The 26,238-nt window shown below is 41.1% G+C and overlaps 1 protein-coding gene across 2 annotated transcripts in view; it reads right to left on the bottom strand.

Moving 5' to 3' along the window:
• LOC141128747 (transcription elongation factor A protein 3-like) overlaps window positions 1-26,238 on the bottom strand; it is an 89,846-nt gene that overhangs the window by 41,436 nt on the left and 22,172 nt on the right. For both annotated transcript variants that reach the window (XM_073616213.1, XM_073616212.1), the window contains exons 2-6: window positions 11,233-11,295; window positions 10,240-10,345; window positions 9,452-9,524; window positions 4,664-4,711; window positions 1,840-1,905 (exon numbers count right to left, since the gene is read on the bottom strand). In XM_073616213.1, the coding sequence (XP_073472314.1) occupies window positions 1,840-1,905; window positions 4,664-4,711; window positions 9,452-9,524; window positions 10,240-10,345; window positions 11,233-11,295 (356 nt within the window). The remainder of the gene's footprint in view (window positions 1-1,839; window positions 1,906-4,663; window positions 4,712-9,451; window positions 9,525-10,239; window positions 10,346-11,232; window positions 11,296-26,238) is intronic.

Below are 26,238 nucleotides of genomic sequence, written 5' to 3'. Positions count from 1 at the left end.
TGACATTTTTGCAGATTTATTAAAAAAGAAAAACTGAAATATCACATGGTCCTAAGTATTCAGACCCTTTGCTCAGTATTTAGTAGAAGCACCCTTTTGATCTAATACAGCCATGAATCTTTTTGGGAAAGATGCAACAAGTTTTTCACACTTGGATTTGGGGATCCTCTGCATTCCTCCTTGCAGATCCTCTCCAGTTCTGTCAGGTTGGATGGTAAACGTTGGTGGACAGCCATTTTTAGGTCTCTCCAGAGATGCTCAATTGGGTTTAAGTCAGGGCTCTGGCTGGGCCATTCAAGAACAGTCACGGAGTTGTTGTGAAGCCACTCCTTCGTTATTTTAGCTGTGTGCTTAGGGTCATTGTCTTGTTGGAAGGTAAACCTTTGGCTCAGTCTGAGGTCCTGAGCACTCTGGAGAAGGTTTTCATCCAGGATATCCCTGTACTTGGCCGCATTCATCTTTCCCTCGATTGCAACCAGTCGTCCTGTCCCTGCAGCTGAAAATCACCCCCATAGCATGATGCTGCCACCACAATGCTTCACTGTTGGGACTGTATTGGACAGGTGATGAGCAGTACCTGGTTTTCTCCACACATACCGCTTAGAATTAAGGCCAAAAAGTCCTATCTTGGTCTTATCAGACCAGAGAATCTTATTTCTCACCATCTTGGAGTCCTTCAGGTGTATTTTAGCAAACTCCATTTGGGCTTTCATGTGTCTTGCACTGAGGAGAGGCTTCCGTCGGGCCACTCTGCCATAAAGCCCCGACTAGTGGAGGGCTGCAGTGATGGTTGACTTTCTACAACTTTCTCCCATCTCCCGACTGCATCTCTGGAGCTCAGCCACAGTGATCTTTGGGTTCTCCTTTACCTCTCTCACCAAGGCTCTTCTCCCCCGATAGCTCAGTTTGGCCGGATGGCCAGCTCTAGGAAGGGTTCTGGTCGTCCCAAACGTCTTCCATTTAAGGATTATGGAGGCCACTGTGCTCTTAGGAACCTTAAGTGCAGCAGAAATTTTTTTGTAACCTTGGCCAGATCTTTGCCTTGCCACAATTCTGTCTCTGAGCTCTTCAGGCAGTTCCTTTGACCTCATGATTCTCATTTGCTCTGACATGCACTGTGAGCTGTAAGGTCTTATATAGACAGGTGTGTGGCTTTCCTAATGAAGTCCAATCAGTAAAATCAAACACAGCTGGACTCAAATGAAGGTGTAGAACCATCTCAAGGATGATCAGAAGAAATAGACAGCACCTGAGTTAAATATATGAGTGTCACAGCAAAGGGTCTGAATACTTAGGACCATGTGATATTTCAGTTTTTATTTTTTAATAAATCTGCAAAAATGTCAACAATTCTGTGTTTTTCTGTCAATATGGTGTGCTGTGTGTACATTAATGAGGAAAAAAATGAACTTAAATGATTTTAGCAAATGGCTGCAATATAACAAAAAGTGAAAAATTTAAGGGGGTCTGAATACTTTCCGTCCCCACTGTATCTCTTTACTAATGCTAGACATGAGGATTAAAAATAATCAATGTTGATTGGGAGAGTGATGATTTTTGTCTTCAGGGATTCTTGGCTTTATGAGTTCTTAGTACTTAGGCTTCAGGAATTTCTAAGTCACTGACCCAAAACAAATACATAGAGATGAAAAATTCTGACTTTTCTCTGACTTTTATTTGCCGCATGCTTGTTTTGGATAAGTGACTCTGAGACTTGGGTCTGCAACTCTATGATAGCCTTTTCAGCAAAAAAAAAAAAAAAAAAAAACATAAAAAAACACAGATGGTTTCATGATAACCCATCTTAAATCTCTTAAGGTATTTGCTTAGTATGCTTACTTTTTTTGTTTTGGATCCTTTACAGGAGATTGCAGGCTTGGGGACCGAGGGACATCCAAAGAAGCGCTAAATGACAAAAGAATGACAATGATTGCATGAAACGCTATTGCTGGCTAGTGGGATATTTAGAAGAGATGGAGTCCAATTTGGTTATGTATCTTCCATAAAATATAAGAAAGTAATAAAAAATAATAAGGGCATTTTGTAGGCACCAAACAAATCAGACAATAATTAAAAACATCATATTTATTATGCCACATTATTAAAATCTGGAAAACACTGTGCATGTAAAAATCACAGAAAAAGACTTGGTCCATAATGAATAGATAAAAACCACACTATGATACATAGACATAAAGATGCATGTAAACCCCAACGCATTTCAGTTCTTGATACAAATCTTCATCAGGGGAATGAGTGTCATGGTGGTGAATTAGAACCAGTACAAAATCATCATATTTCCTGCAGAAGATGAACCCCTTCCCCAATGGACCAAGGAGGTACAGAATGTTAGAGCACAAAAGACACCTGGAAAATTTCCAGGCAATGATAAAAAGGACCTCCAAATCCACAAAAAAGGGGGGATAGGTGCCAAAAATATTTAATGATATCTAAGCCAGGTCACAACATGAGGTGCTAGGTATGTTGAAAAATCATAAATTAAACAAAAATCTTACTAGCAACCATCAAAGAATATACATCAATTTCACTGTCAGCCGCAAGAACTTCTCACATTCCCATGAATTTGTTAAAATATATAGAAAAAAATATATAAAACTGACACTGATTTTTTTTTATATGTTGAAAAATAATACAACTAGACGCAAAGATAGACAGGCCATGCATCCATTGAAAGGCCAGCGAATTAATTAATGCTTCCAGAATTGTGGCTATTTAACTTCAAGAGCCAGCAAACAAACAGAAAACATTTTGCTGCCACTTTTATGGTGGACCATAAAAGTGGCAGCAAAACTTTTTCTGGCTTAATAAATATGATGTTGTTAATTATTGTCTGACATGTTTGATGCCTAAAAAAAACACCTTATTTTTTGCTATTACTTTGTTACAGTGGAATATTTCATCCAGTACACTAAAACGTTCAATATATGGCACTTCTCAAAAAGATTGATAACCGCCAACAGCAATTAACATTGTATTTTTTTCTGGGTCCTGACCTAAATGATTTTTAGTACATTTTAGCACATACAAAACTTAGATGTTTTCTCTTTGCCATTTACATAAATGATTTCCATGACCTTGGGATTTGTAAAAATAGTTTTCTAGAATAGTGAACAATGAACACCTTGGGTAAAAATATGTTTTAGAATGTGGAATAATGTACACATTTTCATTTCATTGTAACATTTTATTTGCTTTCAATGTTTCATTGTTGGTAAAATACTTGGAAAATTGTCTTGTCTGTGATCAGCAGAAGTTGGTTTTATCATTTTGTCAAATACGAAGTTGAGGGGTCCACTCACAAAAGAAATATGTTGAATTACATTTTTTGTTGTCACTGTTTTATTCTACTCTTCATATTTTGCTGCATTAAATACAAGCTTCAGATATACTTACAGTAAGTCCTTTATTCCTTGTATTCTTTTTGTATAGCATGGTATTAACTATCCATATACAGCTTCCTAGCTGTAATAGAAAATTGATTTCTTGAAAATGTAGTCAATTAATGTTTATTGTATCTTTTGCTTTTTTAATAAGCATTAAGTGGGGTATAGTTTTAGATGAGACATTCCTTTTGCACAAATGTGCATATGGTATTATTTAGATTAAATATATTTCTATGAAAATTGTACTAAATGTATACTAGCTAAAGTAACATTGACTGTTTTGCAAAATTTAGGCAATAGTCAAGAAATACGGTATATGGATTCAGTTTATAGGTCAAAGGACAAACAGAATTCTAATGAGTAACTTTAAGCAGAAGGAAATGTGGTTAGTAGAAAATCTAATTATCATTTTCCCCACTGGGCCACTGAACTCCTGAAAATCAATAATGGAAGATTTCAGCTGAAAATAAACACTTTGCTTTTGTATCACATAGAGAGGTCATAATCAGCTGCAAATTGGACTGATGATAGAGGAAATACTTATTTATTTATAACGTTTGATGGCAAATCCCAACTATTTAATAAGTGGTTATTGCTTATTTAAAAGTTTCTTTTTACATGCTCCATTTTACCAGCTCCCTATATAGCATTTGGGCTCATAACTAATGTTGTTGTTTTGTATATGCAATTATTAGCTTGAGGAAAGGTCGAATGTGATGACCCAAAACTGTTTCCTTTTGGAATGTAACAATATCATAATTTTTGTAATAGATAGTCATTACTTATTTGGGAATCGAGGACTAATTTCTTTCTTTGGCACCATCACTAAAAGGTATTTGTTTACACAATGAATAATTAAATTTGAATTGGGTAATGGAAGGGCTATTTGGAGATGAACAATCATTTGTATTAAAAAAAAAATTTGACCACCAGTTAATAGTATTATATAAATAAGAAAAAAAAAACAGTCTATGCACAATTCAGCTATTTCTCAGCTTATTTTTAACCTTCTAGCCTTCATGGTTATGAATCGCAGTCATTTATAGAAGGAAGTTGGTACAGGTTGTTGCAGGGCGCTTAATATATAAATATATACTGTGAAGGCACAGTTTCTGCTTCAGTATTAACACTTAGCAATAACAATGTTTTTCATTTTTTACCAGTGCAGCCTTGGATATACAATTAATTAGAGGGACCTCTATAAACAATTATTTGTATATGATTGTAGTAAAAAAACACTGAAAAAGTGAAATAAGTACCTTTCTTTGGTTGGATGTGGCTTCTTATGTGCAGATGAAGGATTCCTGCTGGTAATCAAGGCATAACAAATATATTGTTAAACTTAAAAAAACTTGAAAATGAGCTCATGTTTTACATACATACTGAATGTTCCTACATATCAAAATGGGAAAATGATTTCCTTTCAAAGTTTGGCATTGGCATATGAATCCAGGCATTCCTATACCCAGTTGAATCTTTCTCATGGAATGTTTACTTAAAGGAAAGTGTAATGGCGTTGAATCAATTTTATCAATTTATTTATTGCAAGTCATTTTTATTGGTTTTAAATTAGAAAGTACAGTGATAAAGACTATATGGGTTATGATAGACATTACAGCATTATGTATAAAAAAACAGTATTTCTCAGGTTACCACAGGTAACTGTGGATGATTGCATGGCTTACATCTCTGAGGGCAATAACCATATATGGCTAGAGATAAAGGGTGGTAGTTCCATATGGATATGTTCTTGGTGGTAGTACAGGGTGTTCAGGCTACTGGAGATATAAAATGGTGTGCTGGGGATAGGAAAGACAGGTAGCAATTTAGGAGTGGATTTGGAGTGATTGGAAGGAGCTTGGGTGCCAAGGTGGGAGCATTGCTGTTTGTGGTAATCTAGAAGTTGGCGTGGGTAATAGGGTGCTAAAGGGGTTGTGGGAGAGGGTTTTGGGGGAGGTTGGTCAGAGGTAGGGGAAGAGCAGGATAATAAGAGGAAGGTTTTTATGGCGAGAGGCCAAGTGATTGATGTGTTAGTGGGTCCTGTAGGTAGGTATTAGCCTATGTATATTGGGTGAGTTAAGGACTTCATGTCTAGGTTTTCCCTTCATTTATGAGGAGCTGAGTTTGTTCTGAAATGCATAATTTGTTTGTATGTGTTGGTTAGATTAAAGAACATTTTAATGTATGGGGTCATGTTGTCGTTGCTGATGTGAATCAACTCTTCCATTTCCGCCATGTGGCCTATCCATCGGAACCAGTCTTTATTTTCCAACACATTAGTAGTTTTCCAAAATCTTGCTATTACCATTTTTGCAGCATTACTTAAGTGGAATGGAAGGGAATGTTTATATGTGGAGATTGGCATGGTTGAATGATGTTACAGAAATAAAGCTGGGTAGAAGAGGAGGTCATGGCCACAGATGTTTTTGGTCAATTGGTGTACCTGTTGCTAGAAAGGCTGGATCTGAGGGCAGGTCCACCAAATATGGATCGGGATGCCCCTAATTTGGATATATTATGTAGCAAATCTGATGAGCAGTACCATCCACTAAAAAGTTTGAAGTTTGTTTATTGTATATTGACATTGATGGAACCCTTTATAAGGATTGTGTTCATGTATTACCAGCTGTTCTCTGGTAGGGCAAATCTAGGTGTCTGATCCAGACTACAACTGCAGAGTCTCCATTTGGTGTGTAGTTCTGTAATAAGCTTGAATATATGTAGGACTAAGTGAAATGTTAGAGTTGTGCAGCATTTCAAAATTTGTAAGGTGCCTAGTACAGTACCATCAGCTTTCTGGGGCAAGGAAGTATCTGATCTGTAAGTATTACCACTGTGAGATGTTGCCTATTTGGGTAAGGTCTTGTATTTCTTGTAGAGTAAGAAAGGTACCCTGTTTAAATAAGGTTTGAGCAGGGAGAAATGGCTTTATCCACCAAGTGTTAAGGAAGGTCAGACATTCCTGGCGGGAGTTTCAGTCTAAATCTCAAGGGGATTAGGGGGTTTCAATCGGTAAAGAGGTCAACATTTTTGTTTGAAAGGTCGCAAGGTTTGAAAGGTCATTTTGATTCATGGGTGTTTGTTGAGTGTTTTGGGGATATGGATTTTCTTGATCCAAGGTCAGGTATGTAAAGGAATTTCAGAGAATGCACGCTTAAGTGGCACCCAATTCTTGAGCATCGGGTGAATATTCCAGTCCACTATTCTGGACAGTTGGCTTTCCCAGTAGTATTTCTGTATTATTTTATTTTTTAAGCATATTCAATTTTAAAATATTGTAAACCAGTTTATTAAATATAAGTATAGAATCTGTAATACACAAATAATTTGTGAATATTTAATTCACAGAGCACTTTGGGTTATCTAAAGTTAGGGAACAGCAGTAGTTGTTCCCTTTCAGGACAGCTTTCATTTTATTGAAAGCGCAGAAGGAGGTGTTTGCAGGGAGAGGCAGTGAGAGGACTGATTTCCTATTCATTCAGTTGCATGTGTACATTTCAGCTTGTGCTACTGAGCTTTGTAGACAACAGGATTTTTACAACAAAGCAGATAGGATGTAACCAAGGAAAACAGGGAAATCAGGAACTTCATCTGTTAACAGGCTATGTAAAAAAAAAAAAAACCCTCTTGCTATTATGACGTTACCTTATGTTTGCTTTCTAAGTCATTGGCCTGGAACAAGTAAAAAATTATTCTGTGACCTGGGTGCGGGCCCCAATAATAATTCCTCTCCCAATTGCCCCCTACACCATAAAAAACAATGCCAACGACATCAAAAACTACTATTATGCAACCTTATTAGATCAGATGAGATATTGGTTTAACAACACGGAAGACAAACTATGGCTAAACATAGAGAAACAAGTCACAAAAAGACACGACCTGTATGCCGTAGCAATAGCTTACGCTATACTACCAAAGATTAATATACCTAAACTACTCAGTATAAGAACCACATTAATAGCTTGGAAACATATACTTTCAAAAACTAAAAATTTCCAAAATAAAATCAAGTTAATGATTCCGACAGGAGCAATCAATTATTGTAAAATACGTCTAAATTCTGACGAATGGGTTAAAGAAGGTTATCATCTTTATGTAAATTTACCCTTGCATTATAAAGAGATCACTCTAAATAAATTGAGGAAACATACCAAACTAAAAGATTTCAACCCGACTAACCCTGTAGAAATCCCTTTAACTATATGGCAATTTTTCACACGTCAAAATCAACTATCAATAAAAGGAATCTCTCTTTTTTATGATCTATTATCGACTCACCCATTTGACAATAAAAACACACACATGATTAAATGGGAGAGAGATCTAGAACAAAAATTTACCTGGGAACAATGGAAAAAAGCCATTCATATATCTAGCAAGCCGTCAGCATGTATCAAGCACTGGGACAATGCACAAAAAATACTCAATAGATGGTATCTGACCCCATATAGATTATCGAAAATATATCCCTCTACATCTAATTTATGCTGGAGATGCAATGATCAGACGGGTAACCTTTTACACATTCTATGGAACTGTAAAAGTTTGCAAAGCTTCTGGAATTCAATAACTTCCTTCATTGCAGACCTCACGGGCATCCTAAATAAACTAAATCCTGCCACAGCCTTGCTAGAAAGAAATGGAGTACTTGGATATCCCATCCCAAAGCATCCAGTTACTTAAAACAATGTAATATATAATCTTATGACAAATTGGAAGTACACTGAAGTCATATATAAACACACCTCAGATGTAGTATATCATCCTGGACCCACTTTATTAACCTATGCAACAAGTTTTGTTCAGTTAATTTAGATGTATGTATGTGTATATACATATATATATATATATATATACATACATATATATATATATATATATATATATATATATATATATATATATATATATGTATGTATATATATATATATATATATATATATATGTATATATTTTGTTTTTTGTGTTTTTGTGTTTTTTTTTTTTGTTTTTTTTTTTTGTTTTCCTTACAATTTTCTGTATTCAACTAATTAACGCAATTGATGGCCTATCCATGCCTACAGTTTGAACCCAATAGGGGTAGGCTGGTACAGACTATCAATTACTGTATTTGTATAAGAATATTCTTAAGAACTATTGCAAAGAAGTTAGTCACAATTGTTATCGTGTCAATGTCAATCTGTATTGTTAAGAAAATCTTTTCAATAAAAATCTATTGTAAAAAAAAAAAAAAAAAAAAAAAACAATGCCAACAATTAGCAAAAAATGTATTTGCTGCATTGCATGGGCATAAGCATGGACACTGCAATATCAGTTCACTCTTTTCTAGAAGTCAGTCAGTCAATAAACCAGCTCTCATTAGAGTCCTGACATCATTGTTTCTGGATTTCAACTTTGTGTAATGATTGCATAGACAGTAAACAGCTTATTAAACCTGGAGATATCTGTTTAGATATCGACCCAGGTGAGATTGTAGAAGTTGTCATGTGATTTAATTGTTTGAATTTTTTCATTATATGACGGTTTGTATTCCCCATGCTATCCAGACATTTGACTAAAGTTTAAAAAAAAAAAAACCGAGACTGATTATTATATGTAGAGACACTTTATTATCTTTGAGTGTAAACAGTAACTTAATACCTTACAATTAATTCAGTATAGACTAGTAAAATATGATGCATTCTGTGATTGCATGATTCTGTGATAATCTATATTTAGGTGGCATGGTTCATTGTCCCTAAGCTTCCATGGGTAAAGAGCTGTGCATCTTTAAAAATTAAATCAGTCTTTGATGTAGAATCTTTAGAATTAGCTTACAAATACAGATCACAGCTTACTCATACATGGCTATATTCTAACGACAGCCTCCTCATTAATATTTATTACTGCACTAACGTCTTTCAGTGCAACTTTTTTTTTCTTTCCTTGTGCATAATTGGAAATGTCAGCAATGGAAAATTATTGAAAGGAAGAATAAGGAACATAACTGAGAAGTCTAACCACCTTTGCACAATAGAAGCAGTCTGGGGCATTTTGACATTTACCTTGCAGGCTCAGTCTTGTCAAGAGACTGCTTGACCACAGGAACAGAGGAACCATTACTCTTGTATGAGGATTCTGGTGGAAAACACACAGGAAAACAACAAATATATCAAGGATACAGGCAAGAGGAAAACATCACCATGAAAGTAGAAGAATGTACAAAGTCAGCAAATTGTTTCCATGTCATTTATGTCCATCTTTGTACTACAAAACCTGAATATCAGTCCCTTCTCTGATAAAATATGGAATTGTAACTAAGGAAAAGCATACCTCCAAATGTCTCGGATTCTGCTGAACTGTCCTAGGATTTCAACGAAATCCCTGCATCCTGTGGATCCAGACTGTGTCCCGGATGTCCAGTGCCGGAACACGCATTCCTCTTATGCCATACACTTTAAATGCTAGCTAATTCTGTAAAGAATGAGCGCATGTCTGTCAGGTAATAAGAAGTAATACTTGTGATTGGACTGACTAATACCATAGACTCTGTCACTGTTGCACAACCTACAGTTATGACCTAGCTAAAATACAATCCCATTCCCAGTTTTCTTTATTCCAAGAAACAAATAATTCTGAATTAGAAGAAAGATAAGAACTGACAGTCTAGAGGAGCATGCGCATGATAACATCTAGGCAGAATGACTGCACACCAACAGACCAATTTTTAACCACCAGACCACAATCTTCTCTAAGAATATTTACACAATGTGGGTAAAAGACCAGTGGTGTATTATTGTAACTTGCATATAAACCTGCAGATGTTTTTTCTTTCATTACTGTGCCCACTTACCGAGTAGTTTCTTCCAATCCCTGATGATGACTTTGGCAAGTTCTACAATGTGATGGTCCTTGTTGTGTTTCTTTAACTTGTTTACAGTGACCCCAATCTTTGTGATCTGAGGATGGAAAGGAAAACGGCAGTCTAGTCATATTGTAAAAACAGAAAATGACCCCATCAAGCATTAAATCTGATCCATCTATGGGCAGGTTGGTTGTAGCAAAGTCGATCCACGTAACGACTTGAATACACCCAGCCTGTCAGATTTTTTACATGCGATTACTGCTGGCAACTATAGCCGCTAGAAGCAATCATTGTGTTCTGCTGGCTGGGAAGGCTTCCCGTACCCCATCCCCCCCCCCCCCCCCACGTCAGAACAGAATAGTGCTGCGGGAGGTATTTCCCCATCAACATTACCTGTGTTGATTGGAGAATCGAGAGAGTTTATTTAATTCCACCCATGATGGAAAAAAGAAAATGGCATAATCTATGGGATGCCTAACTCATGGCTGGCTGGGATGTGGAGGAGGGATCAGAGAGGCAGGCGCAACACATTCACTCTCTGAAAAGCCCTGCAATTGCAAACTACAGTTTCCATGATGCAATGGAAACATCTTCTGTGAATGGGCAGCGTAACAGTGTGTGGCTGTGATGGGCAGGACATGCCAGAGGTCTCCTGGCCCTTCCCTCAAAAAGCACAATGGGAGTGGGTGGGCCAGGCCTAGAGTCTGATGCCAGGGTCCCGCTTACTAGATTGAGCAGCAGCATGATGACATTCTGCTTGCTCTAGTACAGATCTAATGAGCGGAAGTTACAAGACTGGGGGTAAGGGAAATAGCAGGGATATTGACCATTGGTCTTGTTGAAAACATAACCTTTTTGGTACTTGTTTAGACTGTGATACAGGAGATTTTGGTTTTACTTTAACCTATACCACATTAGGGTTCTAGCAAATCCTTACTGATCTGAGCATGCCTCTGACCTGGGAGCAGGAGCTATTCTTACCCGAAGAAGGGGGACTGTCACAGGAAATCTCTGCAGTTCCTTTAGGAGATCCAGAATTCGATCCTATAAATAGTAAGGAATATGTGACAGTGTAATGTGGAAGTGAGAACCAAAACAATAAAAGCATGGAGATATGCAAGGCTGCTGAGTCAGTCATTCTGCAGTGTCTCTATAAGTGATTAAACAAAAACCTTTATGAATAGAGATACAGGCCCTAGGCATTGGTATATAAGTGACATTTTAGTAAATACAGTCCTGGTTGCATGGTTGACTTTGAGTGAAATTTAGAACAGACTTCTTCTAGGTCAGTGCAGGTAAATAGGGGTCAACAGGTAGCTCCCAATGCTCTCAGTACAGGTTACCTTTAATTTCAGGTAAGACGCATTTGGGATCCAATCATTGGATTACAAGTATAACTTATATATATATATGTACTATCAGTAATTTTAGAAAACAAGTTAGTAATTGTCCAGGTACATTGTATATAAATTAGGAAAATAATAAATGAAAACTGCAGCTTGTTTTTTTTTACTTTAGTTTGGACAGGGAGGAGAAAGGTAGAATCTCTATTGAGTTTATAGAACATTTTTTTATATTGATCGGTAACACACTATGTTGTAAAACTATGTTTGGTTCACTAGTTGTCATCGTTGTGTAAACCCTAACAATGAAATTCTTTTATTGCTCCCCTTTGGACTATTTAAAGAGTATCTCCACTTTAAAAAAAAAAAAACATCCCCCTCTGGGTGATCTATGTACATTGCAAGGATTTTAGAAAACTTTGTTGTAGAGTCCAGTGGCGGCCCGTAATGCAGGGCACAGGGGCGCCGCCCCCCTAATCCATGCTTCTGGCCCCTTAATCTACATGCAGGGTGCCAGACGCATGGATTCCAATGGGTTTTTTTTTTAACCACTTGCCGACTGCTGCACGCCGATATACGTCGGCACAATGGCAGCGGTGGGAAAATGGGTGTACCTGTACGTCCCCTTTAATTGGCAGGGCTAGCGGGCCACATACAGGGTGGCTGTGCCCATGGGACCGGCGGACTCGATGTCTGCCAGTCTCCCGGCAATCGTGTCACAGAGCCACAGAACAGGGAAGTGCCTATGTAAAAAAGGCATTTCCCAGTTCTGCCTTGTGTCATGACAGAGATCACCGCTCCCTGCCATCGGGAGCAGTGATCGCTGTTATGTGAGTTGTAGCCCATCCCCCCTACAGTTAGAATCTCTTCCTAGGACACACTTTACCCCTTCATCGCCTGCTAGTGGTTAACCCCTTCCCTGCCAGTGTCATTTACACAGTAATCAGTGCATTTTTATAGCACTGATCGCTGTATAAATGACAATGGTCCCAAAATATTGTCAAAAGTGTCCAATGTGTCCGCCATAATGTCGCAGTCATGATAAAAATCGCAGATCACCACCATTACTAGTAGAACAAAATAATAATAAAAATGGCATAAAGCTATCCCCTATTTTGTAGACGCTATAACTTTTTTGCAAACCAATCAATATACGCTTACTGCGATTTTTTTTTACCAAAAATATGTAGAAGAATACATATTGGCCTAAACTGAGGAAAAAGGTAGGTTTTTTTTTTGGGGGGGGGATATTTATTATAGCAAAAAGTAAAAAATATTGCGTTTTTTTCAAGATTGTCGCTCTTTTTTTGTTTATAGCGCAAAAAATAAAAACCACTGAAGTGATCAAATACCACCAAAAGAAAGCTCTATTTGTGGGAAAAAAGGACATCAATTTTGTTTGGGTGCAATGTCGCACAACTACGCAATTGTCAGTTAAAGTGACGCAGTGCCGAATTGCAAACTGTGCTCTGGTCAGGAAGGCGTTAAAATCTTCCGGGGCTGAAGTAGTTAAGCACTTGATTACAGCTAGAGGCTCTAATAGGCTTCAAAAAAGAGTGAGCTTAAGGCGCAGAGCACTGTGCCCGGAGTCCACCCAGTTGTGTGACAATAGCGAATTAATATTTGCTATTGTCTTCCTGATTCTATTCCCAGCCAATCAGGAAGCAGGTCTTGAGCTGAGAGGAGAAGTGATCCAATTGGCTGCCTATAAGGAGGAGAGAGGAGATGCAGGGGAAGTCACCGTGAAGCACCAGGAAGAGGATACGCTGCCCTCCGTCCACTGCCAGGAGCAAACGCTGCCCATGACCTAGATGGGGTAAGTGCAGGGCTGGTGACCAACCAGAGGGGGGTTGCCTGTGACCCGACCGACCAGAGGGGGTGAGTGAGTGGCCGCGGGTGGATTGTTTGCCGCCCCCCCAAAATAATACCACCAGCCGCCACTGGTAGAGTCCTACCTTACGTTATTCTGAAGGAATAGCTTTTTGTTTGTTTCTGTCCATGTGAATCTGTATGAGAGTGGTTTAATAATTATCAATCAGCTTCTGCACCCGCAGGGCTCTAATGAGGAAATTTGCAGGGTCTGTATCCCTTTAGGTGTGATTTTCCTTTGAGGGTATCTCACAAAAAAATGACATTTTTGTTGCAGGGGATGCCAAAAATCTGAGTTGTATCTTAGTGTAGACTTCTGGGAAAATCAGTAGCCAATCACAGAAGCAGGAAATTACATTTTCAGGGGCCGTTCTGTACACCATCTGTGTACAGAACACCTCCAGGTAGCCATTATGCATTGCATTTTACTGAAAAAGACAGCGCTGCAGATTGACATGGAAAGGTAATTTTAATAACATTCAATTACAATATGACTTGAGTCGCAATTGTATATGCTATATTATTTTTTTTCACCATGCAATTTTTTTGGCCCACAAAAGTGGAGTTACCTTTTAACCACTTCAGTACCAGGCACTTTTGCCCCTTTCCTGCCAAGGCCAATGTCCAGCTTTCAGCGCTGTGGCACTTTGAATGACAATTGCGCGATCGTGCAACACTGTACCCAAATTAAATTTTTATCATTTTGTTCACACAACTAGAGCTTTCTTTTGATGGTATTTAATTACCACTGTGTTTTTTACTTTTTCGCTAAATAAATGAAAAAAAGAACTGAAAAATTTGAAAACAAATGCGTTTTCTTAATTTCTGTTATAATATTTTGCAAATAAATAATCTTTCTTCATAAATTTAGGTCAAAATGTATTCTGTTACATTTCTTTGGTGAAAATGCATATATTTAGTCTGTATTATTTAGTCCACAAACTATGGTATATATCTGAAAATTGATCAGCCCTGATGTGCTGACGGCCTATATCATTTCTTGAGGCCCGAAAATGCCAGTACAGTACAAATACCCCCCAAATGACCCTTTTTTTGGAAAATAGACAAGGTATTTAACCACTTGAGCCCCGGACCATTATGCTGCCTAAGGACCAGAGGTCTTTTTCCAATTTGGCACTGCGTCGCTTTAACTGCTAATTGCGCGATCATGCAATGCTGTACCCAAACGAAATTTGCGTCCTTTTCTTCCCACAAATAGAGCTTTCTTTTGATGGTATTTGATCACCTCTGCAGTTTTTATTTTTTGCGCTATAAACGGAAAAAGACCGAAAATTTTGAAAAAAAATGATATTTTCTACTTTTTGTTATAAAAAAAATCCAATAAGCTAAATTTTAGTCATACATTTAGGCCAAAATGTATTCGGCCACATGTCTTTGGTAAAAAAAATGTCAATAAGCGTATATTTATTGGTTTGCGCAAAAGTTATAGCGTCTACAAACTAGGGTACATTTTCTGTAATTTACACAGCTTTTAGTTTATGACTGCCTATGTCATTTCTTGAGGTGCTAAAATGGCAGGGCAGTACAAACCCCCCCCCAAATGACCCCATTTTGGAAAGTAGACACCCCAAGGAAATTGCTGAGAGGCATGTTGAACCCATTGAATATTTATTTTTTTTGTCCCAAGTGATTGAATAATGACAAAAAAAAATAAATAAATAAATATTTACAAAAAGTTGACACTAAATGATATATTGCTCACACAGGCCATGGGCCTATGTGGAATTGCACCCCAAAATACATTCAGCTGCTTCTCCTGAGTATAGGGATACTACATGTGTGGGACTTTTTGGGAGCTTAGCCGCGTACGGGGCCCCGAAAACCAAGCACCGCCTTCAGGATTTCTAAGGGTGTAAATTTTTTATTTCACTCTTCACTGCCTATCACAGTTTCGGAGGCCATGGAATGCCCAGGTGGCACAAAACCCCCCCAAATGACCCCATTTTGGAAAGTAGACACCCCAAGCTATTTGCTGAGAGGCATGGTGAGTATTTTGCAGCTCTCATTTGTTTTTGAAAATGAAGAAAGACAAGAAAAAACATTTTTTTTTTTCTTTTTTCAATTTTCAAAACTTTGTGACAAAAAGTGAGGTCTGCAAAATACTCACTATACCTCTCAGCAAATAGCTTTGGGTGTCTACTTTCCAAAATGGGGTCATTTGGGGGGGTTTTGTGCCACCTGGGCTTTCCATGGCCTCCGAAACTGTGATAGGCAGTGAAGAGTGAAATAAAAAATTCACGCCCTTAGAAAGCCTGAAGGCGGTGCTTGGTTTTCGGGGTCCCGTACGTGGCTAGGCTCCCAAAAAGTCTCACACATGTGGTATCCCCATACTCAGGAGAAGCAGCAGAATGTATTTTGGGGTGTAATTTCACATATTCCCATGGCATGTTTGAGCAATATATCATTTAGTGACAACTTTGTGCAAAAAAAAAAAAAATTTGTCTTTCCCGCAACTTGTGTCGCAATATAAAATATTCCATGGACTCGACATGCCTCTCAGCAAATAGCTTGGGGTGTCTACTTTCCAAAATGGGGTCATTTGGGGGGGGGTTGAACTGTCCTGGCATTTTATGCACAACATTTAGAAGCTTATGTCACACATCACTCACTCTTCTAACCACTTGAAGACAAACCACCTTTCTGACACTCATTGTTTACATGAAAAAGTTATTTTTTTTTGCAAAAAAATTACTTTGAACCCCCAAACAGTATATATTTTTTTAAAGCAAATGCCCTACAGATTAAAATGGTGGGTGTTTCTTTTTTTTTTTTCACACAGTATTTGCGCAGCGATTTTTCAAACGCATTTTTTGGGGAAAAAACACACTTTTTTAAATTTTAATGCACTAAAACACACTATATTGCCCAAATGTTTGATTAAATAAAAAAGATGATCTTAGGCCGAGTACATGGATACCAAACATGACATGCTTTAAAATTGCACACAAACGTGCAGTGGCAACAAAATAAATACATTTTTAAAAGCCTTTAAAAGCCTTTACAGGTTACCACTTTAGATTTACAGAGGAGGTCTACTGCAAAAATTACTGCCCTCGATCTGACCTTCGCGGCGATACCTCACATGCATGGTGCAATTGCTGTTTACGTTTGACGACAGACCGCGGCTTGCATTCGCCTTAGCGCGAGAGCAGGGGGCGACAGGGGTGCTTTTTTTTTTTTTTTTTTCTTTATTTTTTTTTGCTTTTTTATCTTATTTTTAAACTGTTCCTTTAATTTTTTTTTTTTTTTAATCATTTTTATTGTTATCTCGGGGAATGTAAATATCCCCTATGATAGCAATAGGTAGTGACAGGTACTCTTTTTTGAAAAAATTGGGGTCTGTTAGACCCTAGATCTCTCCTCTGCCCTCAAAGCATCTGACGACACCAAGATCGGTGTGATAAAATGCTTCCCCAATTTCCCAATGGCGCTATTTACATCCGGCGAAATCTAAGTCATAAAATGCTCGTAGCTTCCGGTTTCTTAGGCCATAGAGATGTTTGGAGCCACTCTGGTCTCTGATCAGCTCTATGGTCAGCTGGCTGAATCACCGGCTGCATTCTCAGGTTCCCTGTTGAGACAGGAGAGCCAGAGAAAAACACGGAAGACGGTGGGGGGGGGGCATTCCCTCCCACGGCTTGTAAAAGCAGTCTCGAGGCTAATTAGCCGCTAGGATTGCTTTTACATGAAAGCCGACCGCTGGCTGAAAAGAATGATACCAAGATGAAACCTAAACCTGCAGGCATCATCCTGGTATAACCATTCAAAGTCGTGAATGGCGTACCTGAAGACAAAAAAATGGTTAACAATAAAGCTCAGTAAACGGTAAAGTATAAAAAATTGCATACCTGAAAAGCAAACATGATAAAACATAATAACAATAAAACATTGCAGAATAGAATACAGTAAAAAAGAGCAGAACAATAGAGAGAGAGAATAGAGAGAGAGAGAACAATGAAACGACAACTATTTTTTTTAATTTTATATATATTTTTTTTTTTTACACTTTTTTTGTAACTAACTTTTATAACGGTAACCGGTTCCAGGTTCGGGTCTCTCAAAATGCGATGGCATCTTGGGAGACCCTGTGAAAGTGTGCCTAGTCTGTGGAATGCTGTACCCTACGCTAATACTCAACTAATGAATGGTAGCGTTCAAAACATTCACCAATGCAAAGACCAGGATTGTCAGGACAGGAGGGACAATAATAGCGGGTGTCATGCCTATATCCGCGCTTGGTGCAGACACAACATCTTTTTTGGGGGTTCGTTGGGTAGGGGTACTCGGGAGGACATAAAGAAAATGCCTCTCATGCAGCCGACTGCATTTGGTTGGGGATGTGAATGGGGGAAGTACGGGCGCTGCAGAAGCGGTGGGTTCCCAATTAGGATTGGCGAATGCAGCAGGAAGGGCATTATGGGCACAACGGGCCTGTGTTTGTCTTCTTGGTGGCAGCGGGACACTACTTGTGCTTGCCACCTCACCAGCTTGAACTGCACTTATGGGACTCGCCACGTCACCAAGTGTTACTGCAGTGCTGGTTTGACTACGACCGGGGTGTACTAGGCCGCTGGCGCTTGCCAGTTCAATAAAAAGCTACAAAAAAAACTGTTAGCGATCGCAGGGATCAGGCCTGACTCTGCGAACGCTGCAGTTATGCATTTAGTGTTTTGTAAGTGTCAGTGATCGATCGATACTGCACTTGGGTGGGCTGGGCTGGGCCGGGCGGAGGGGCAAAACGCAGGTGCTAGCAGGTATCTGGGCTGATCCCGCTAACACTGCATTTTTGGGAACCCTAAACTGCTGGGGACGCTAGTATAGATCTGATCGGACCAGATATTGATCCGTTCAGATACTATACCACTAAGGGAGCTGTACGGTGCGTGCGTGGGTGTTAGCGCTACTGGCGCTAACCTGACGCTGCCTGGGGCTGGTGCTTGCCAGTTCACCAAAATGCTACCAAAAAAACTGTTAGCGATGGCAGGGATCAGGCCTGACTCTGCGAACGCTGCAGTTATGTGTTTAGTGTTTTGTAAGTGACAGTGATCGATCGATACTGCACTTGGGTGGGCTGGGCGGAGGGGTAAAACGCAGGTGCTAGCAGGTATCTGGGCTGATCCCGCTAACACTGCGTTTTTGGGAACCCTAAACTGCTGGGGACGCTAGTATAGATCTGATCGGATCAGATATTGATCCGTTCAGATACTATACCACTAAGGGAGGCGTATGCTGCGTGCGTGGGTGTTAGCGGTACTGGCGCTAATCTGACGCTGCCTGGGGCGACGCATATCACCGCCGGGCAATCAGGGGGCTAAACCTTTATTCGGTAATAAACGGCGGGTGCCCTGACACTATAAAAAATAAACAAACTAACCAGCGTCACCCGTAACAGTTATACGGTGATCAGTGGTGAAAGGGTTAACTAGGGGGCCATCAAGGGGTTAAAACATTTATTCGGTAGTATATGGGGGTCCCTGACACTATAAAACGCTGACGGCGAACCTAAATATTTAGGTCCCTAACTAGCGTCACCAGCGACACTAATACAGCGATCAGAAAAATGATCGCTTAGCGACACTGGTGACGGGGGGTGATCAAGGGGTTAAAACTTTATTAGGGGGGGTTAGGGGGGTATCCTAGACCTACAGGGGGCTAATACTCACTGTCCCAACACTGTAACTGTCACAAACTGACACCATGCAGTAATCAGAAAAAAAAAAAAAAAAAAACTACTGGTGTCAGTTTGTGACAGGGGGGGGTGATTGGGGGGGGATCGGGGGGCGATCGGGGGGGGGATCGGGGTGTTTTGTGTGCCTGGCATGTTCTACTGTGTTGTGTAGTGTTGGTGCACTCACATACCTGTCTTCTCTCCTCGGGCCGGAACGGAAATTACCGAGCCGAGGAGAGATGACATCATTTCCTTTGCTGCTGTTTAGCATACAGCAGCAAAGGAATGATTCGATTGGCCGGCGGCGATCGCGAGGGGGGGCCACGAAAGGATGGCCTCCCCCTCACCTCCGATCACCGTGGGACAAAAGACGACCGCCTCGGGCACCGGGGGGGGGTCCGATCGGACCCCCCACCCGCGGAAGGCAAATCACGTTTATGTACGTGATTTTGCCTGTCTGTGCCACCTTGCCGACGTACATCGGCGTGAGGCGGTCGTCAAGTGGTTAAGTACAAGAGGCATGGTGAATTGTTTTAAGTTGTAATTTTTGGTCACAATTTTTTTGAAAATTAATAAATACGGTCAACAGTGCAGTACAGCTTCATCATATAACTGGCGTGGCAGTGATCAGTGACACAGTCTAGTGACAGTGCGAAAAAAAAAATTGTGATAATTTTTTTTCAATTTTTTATTTATTATTACATTTCATTTTATTTTTTTACGATTTTTTTTTTTTTAACACACTGGGTCCAGAGCAATATAATGTTACCATAGTAACGTTGCACTACTCTGGGGAAGTGATCAGAATTTTTTTTTTTTTTTTTACACATTATGATTGCTTATAGCAGTGCATTATATTGCTATAAGCAAGCATCTGAATGAAACTGATTCATCCAGTTTGTTTTGTTTTTATTAGCTGTGATTGGCTAGAGCCAATCACATGGTACAGATGGGCTGTGATTGGCCCTGTCAATACCATGTGATCACACTGACCAATCACAATTGTACACAATTGCAAGAAAGGAAGCCATCCATTGTGTATGACTGTCATGTAACCTGCTGTGATTGGTCACGTCAGTCACATGGTAACGGCAGTGAGCCAGTACACTGATCAGTCATTGGCTGTGTTCCGTGGGCGCAGCTGATTGCAGATCGTGGCGCTGCATGGCCTCTCAACTGCGTGCAGTTCAGGAGGACGTCATATGATGTTTACCAAGAGGCTTGCCCAGCCTATAACAATATGACTGGTTAAAATGCTATTGGAAGTGTTTTATTATATCTGTTCAATATGTGAAAAAAAATACTTGTTGATCCTGACAAAAAATTCAGGGCTGTCCTGTGCACTCTGTAAATAAGCAGTATTATCAGACCTGGCTAGTTCTGTAAATGACAGAACATCTCCCCCCTATTTAATGGCGATTAAGAGAGGAAGAGGTATTCTGTAGTCCTAAAACACTTCCTGTCTTGAAATTACACCACCGCTCTGCCATAGATACAGTACAACAGGGGTAGGCAACCCTGAAGAGGTGAACGACTTGGAAGAAATCAAAGATTACCAGGGTGCAGTTCACTTGTTTTTTTTTAAGGAGATAACTTAGCAAGGCCCCTTTACTAGTATAGATAGTATGATTTGAAGAGTGCATAATTCAGCAGTAAGTAATGCAGAGTTTAGAGGTCAGTAGTATATAATGCAGAGATCAGAGGTCAGTAGTATATAAAGTGGTGTGGAGAGGTCAGGAGTAAATAACACAGTATGTAGAGATCAGTAGCATGTAATGCAAAGGGTTCAGGTTGTAAGTAAAGTTGCAAGGTTCAGTTGTGAGTAACACAGAGTGAGGGTGTCAGGGTTAAGTAATGCAGAGTTCAGAGGTCAATAGACTGTAATGCAGTGGCAAGGGTTAGGAGTATGTAGCACAGAGTTCAGAGGTCAGTAGTACGTAATGCAGAGGTCAGTAGTAAGTAGCAAATAGCGCAGGGGCCATTAACAAGTAGCTCAGAGTTTAATAGAAAACACAAATTCCTCACACCCTCTGTAAAATGTCACCCACCGAACCTCAGATGCAGCATCACCCAGTAGGATGAGAGAGGTCCTCCTGGCCACAAATATTTTTTTAAATAAACGTTAACTCAAAATTATATCAACTATATTTCTGGAACAATCTGCGCTAATCCATCCCCCTTCAACAACAATATATAAAATGTGCACTGTAAAGTCTATAAATCAATTAATTTTTTCTTCACTCCACCATATACAGTCTTTTTTAAAGTTCTCCCCAAGAATGATTGCGCTCCTCAAACCAGAACGGCACTCACCCACTTTGGTACCTTCCCATTATGTAGGCTTTTCTTCTGATTGTCATTTATAACAATCCACTTTTTCTACTCTTATGCCGCGTACACACGACCGGTTTTGCCGTCAGAATAAACTCCGAAGGTTTCTCCGACGGAACTCCGACGGAATTCCATTCAAGCGGTCTTGCCTACACGCGGTCAACCCAAAGTCCGACCGTCCAGAACGTGATGATGTACAGCATGTACGACGGGACTAGAAAAAGGGAGTTCAATAGCCAGTAGCCAATAGCTTCCGTCTTGTACTTGCTTCAGAGCAAGTGTCGTTTTTGGTCCTTCGGAACAGCATACAGACGAGCGGTTTTCCCGATAGGAATTGGTTCCGTCGGAAATATTTAGAACATGTTCTATTTCTAGGTCCGTCAGAATTTTCGACAAGAAAAGTCCGATGAGGCACACACACGATCGGAATAGACAATGAAAAGCTTCCGTCGGACTTTTTCTGTCAGACATTCCGCTCATGTGTACGTGGCTTTATCCTCCTTTCCAATACAGAAAGGTGATAGTGTTCCAACAATCCGTAATTATTTTCTCCGTCTTATAAATTTAGATATGGTCTCATAAATGGTTCTTTGGGTGAAGAATGCTAATTAAAAAACATATGTGATCCATTTTTTAAAACACATACTGTATATAAAACAATAAATAAGCACTAAATTGTTTTGTTCATAAAAACAGCCACACATACGCTCCACTTGGCGTAGTTGGACATAAAAATTACTCTTTCAAAGGCTTTATAAGCAAAGCGACTATAAACCTGATTGAGGGCATTAGGATGTGCATGTACAGCCAGATAATCCTCAGGCATTATTGCTTGGAGTTTCATTGGAGTTCAAAGCTCATGTTTATATGAATAGAGAAGTTTTATGCTACATAGAGAAGGTATATACTTACTGAGCCTTGCTTCTGTAATAGGATGGGTAACCATAAAAATGATCAGACAAAGACTAATGCCGCGTACACACGGTCGGACTTTTCGTCTACAAAAGTCCAACGGACGCTGACGGACTAAAGCTGGCTGGTAATCCGATCGTGTGTGGGCTTCTCCGGACTTTCAACGGACTTTTTTAGCCTCAAATCCGACGGACTTTAGATTTGAAACATGCTTCAAATCTTTACGTCGTAAGTACGACGGACCCGAAATCCGCTCGTCTGTGTGCTAGTCCGACGGACAAAAACCCATGCTAGGGCAGCTATTGGCTACTGGCTATGAACTTCCTTATTTTAGTCCGGTGTACGTCATCACGTACGAATCCGTCGGACTTTTGTGTGGTCGTGTGTAGGCAAGTCCGTTCGTAAGAAAGTCTGCCGCAAGTCCGCCGAAGGTACGTCGGAAGTCTGTCGGACAGGCTGTCGGACTTTTGTAGACGAAAAGTCCGACCGTGTGTACGCGGCATAAGTGTAAATTGCAGTTTACCAAACAGGTGTTTCGTTAGAATTAATAAAGAAAAACAGGGTCAGCAGCATGGCAAAGTGCATGTATTTACTGTAGAATAATGCAAAACAGATTATTAAAGCTACACAAACATGGACTCTTCACAGCAATGTCCACTTTTGCCAAAGGAGCCAGGTGGAAAATGTTCAATCAAACAGTGCCTGCATTCATTTGGGTATTCTGACAGTCAGCACCACCAGCTGTCAGCATAAAAATGACCAAAACGGGACTTTCATCCAACCATCCATGCTGTTAGTATTGATAGAGGAATCTATTATGTGGGCTGAACAGAACAAATCTATATGTGTTTGGCCAGTTTTAGTGTGTACACTGAGCACCAATGCATTGTTAGTGTTAGTGTTGATTATATTATTTATGCTTTTATTATTGTATCTACAACTCACTGATCACAATGGAGACCTGAAAATTGTTCCTAGAGAGTATAGTTCACTATTTCCACAGTGTATAAAGCTGTTTTTAAAGTTTCAAAAACTTGCAATACTCTCTGCATAAATTCTCGTCACATTGGGGCAGTGGCGTTGCTAGGGGGTGGCTATTGGGGCTATAGCCCAGAGTCTGGGGCCCATAGCCCAGAGTCTCATACTGTGTGGGTGCAGTCCCGCAATTAGCAGTTATGTCCCAGTCCAGAATGCAGGGGACAGAGGCGGACTGAGCCGTGGTAGCGCTGTCTCCAACTCCGCCCCTGCCTCCACCTGACTCTACTCTTGGCCACTAGTTGCTAGAGTCGCTTAGCATCTAGCAACCAGTGACATCATGGCCGCAACTCCCTCTCTGCCCAGCATTTAAAGTGGGGGATTGCACTTCCTCCTCCTCCACGCTAGTGCTCATGGGGCCTAAAGAGTTGAGCCCAGCCCCCTTGTCATGGTCCCGGACTGGATCATCCCACCGCTGGTCCAGTGGCGGTGGGGTGCAGGGCAGCAGCATCTTCAAACAGGGAGTGGGAGGCCTGGGCAGCCTGAGCCCAGGAGGGAGTGAGAGAGAGAAGACAAGGCCTCACCACCACCCTGAGCAGCATACCCGGTGCCTCCCAGAGCTTGCACTTCTTCTCCAACCTCCTCTCCCAGCTCGCTCTGACTGTCATGGAACAGGAAGAAAACAGGCTGACCGAAGACGGGGGGGGAGGTAGGTGGATCACACACGCCTACCCACACAGACAGGGGCTGGGACAGTAGGGACTGCAGGCAGCGCTAGGGGGTCTCTCTTTCCTACCCCCTCTCTCTCTTTCAACCCCTCTTATCCACCCCCTCTCATCCACCCCCTCTCTCTCACCCCCTCTCAGCCACCCTTCTCACCCCTTTTCATCCACCCCCTCTCTCTCACCCTGATGTATGGGGAGGCTCTCTGGGGACCCTGATGTATGGGGAGGCTCTCTGGGGACCCTGATGTATAGGGGGCTCTCTGGGGACCCTGATGTATAGGGGGGCTCTCTGGGGACTCTGATGTATGGGGAGGCTCTCTGGGGACCCTGATGTATGGGGAGGCGCTCTGGGGACCCTGATGTATGGGGAGGCTCTCTGGTGACCCTGATGTAAGGGGGGGCTCTCTGGGGACCTTGATGTAAGGGGGGGCTCTCTGGGGACCCTCATGTAAGGAAGGGGCTTTCTGGGGACCCTTATGTAGGGATGTAAGGGGAGGCTCTCTGGGGGCCCTGATATAAGGGGAGGCTCTCTGGGGACCCTTGTGTAAGGAAGAGGCTCTCTGGGGACCCTGATGTATGGGGAGGCTCTCTGGGGACCCTGATGTATAGGGGGCTCTCTGGGGACCCTGTTGTATAGGGGGGCTCTCTGTAGATAGACCCTGATGTAGGGGGAGGCTCTCTGGGCACCCTGATATAAGGAAGGGGCTCTCTGGGGACCCTGATGTATAGGGGGGCTCGCTATAGACTCTGATGTATGGGGAGGCTCTCTGGGGACCCTGATGTATGGGGAGGCGCTCTGGGGACCCTTATGTATGGGGAGGCTCTCTGGGGACCCTGATGTAAGGGGAGGCTCTCTGGGGATCTTGCTGTAAGGGGGGGCTCTCTGGAGACCCTGATGTAAGGAAGGGGCTTTCTGGGGACCTTGATGTAAGGGGATGCTCTCTGGGGACCCTGATGTAAGGGGAGGCTCTCTGGGGACCCTTATGTAAGGAAGGGGCTCTCTGGGGACCCTGATTTAAGGAAGGAATTCTCTGTGGACCCTGATGTATGGGGAGTGTCTCTGGGGACCCTGATGTATGGGGAGGCTCTCTGGGGACACTGATGTATAGGGAGGCTCTCTGGGGACCCTGTTGTATAGGGGGCTTTCTGTAGATAGACCCTGATGTATAGGGGGCTCTCTGTAGACCCTGATGTATGGGGAGGCTCTCTGGGGACCCTGATGTAAGGAAGGGGCTCTCTGGGGACCCTGATGTAAGGAAGGGGCTCTCTGGGGACCCTGATGTAGGGGGAGGCTCTCTGGGGACCCTGATGTAAGGAAGGGGCATTTTGGGGACCCTGATGTATGGGGAGGCTCTCTGGAGATTCTGATGTAAGGGGAGGCTCTCAGGGGACCCTGATGTAAGGGGAGGTTCTCTGGGGACCATAATGTACGGAAGGGGCTCTCTGGGGAGTCTGATGTAAGGGGGCTCTCTGGGGATCCTGATGTAAGGGGGATCCGCACTCAGATATGTAACAATATGACTGTAGCGTATGACTTTCTTTACTTCGCTGCTATGGGCTCTAGCCCCAGATCTTTTGTAAACCTAGAAACTCCCCTGCATTGGGGACAATTTCATAAATACAGGTTTAAATTTAGCAGTTCTCTGTGGGTGCATTCCCATAGCTAATCCATACATATACAGTATTTCATTTTGTGTTTTTCACAAGACGCACTCTACATGCACCCCAGCCTTCTTTCACCTGCTCTCTTACATTCTCTATATTCCTCACTATTCATATCTATTCCTATCGTACTAGCTTGTCTCCCCTTATCCATCTCAAGTGTCATGAAATATCATGTTACTTCTTTTTCTCCACAAAGGCTTAGCTCATCATTTTCTTCCTTACTATAACTACATGTTCATTTTCTCCTTAGTTCCTATTTTATTAAAGGATAACTAAATTTTCAGAAACAGTTTTTCAAGTGTAATAATCAGACTCTGTGATGTCAACTGTATTTATCCTTCTAGATCAGCTAGTGCCATTCCTCTCCAACTTTAGTCAATTTACTAGCCTTAAAGCTAAAGTTTAACCTGCTTTTATGATGTCTTTCTGGTTTCTTCTTTCATCCTCATCAATGTGCTAATAAAATATTTAAATAAAA

This window comes from Aquarana catesbeiana, linkage group LG02 (assembly GCF_042186555.1).
Source record: "Aquarana catesbeiana isolate 2022-GZ linkage group LG02, ASM4218655v1, whole genome shotgun sequence".
Taxonomy (NCBI): domain Eukaryota; kingdom Metazoa; phylum Chordata; class Amphibia; order Anura; family Ranidae; genus Aquarana; species Aquarana catesbeiana.
This window is presented reverse-complemented; position numbering and strand designations above follow the sequence as displayed.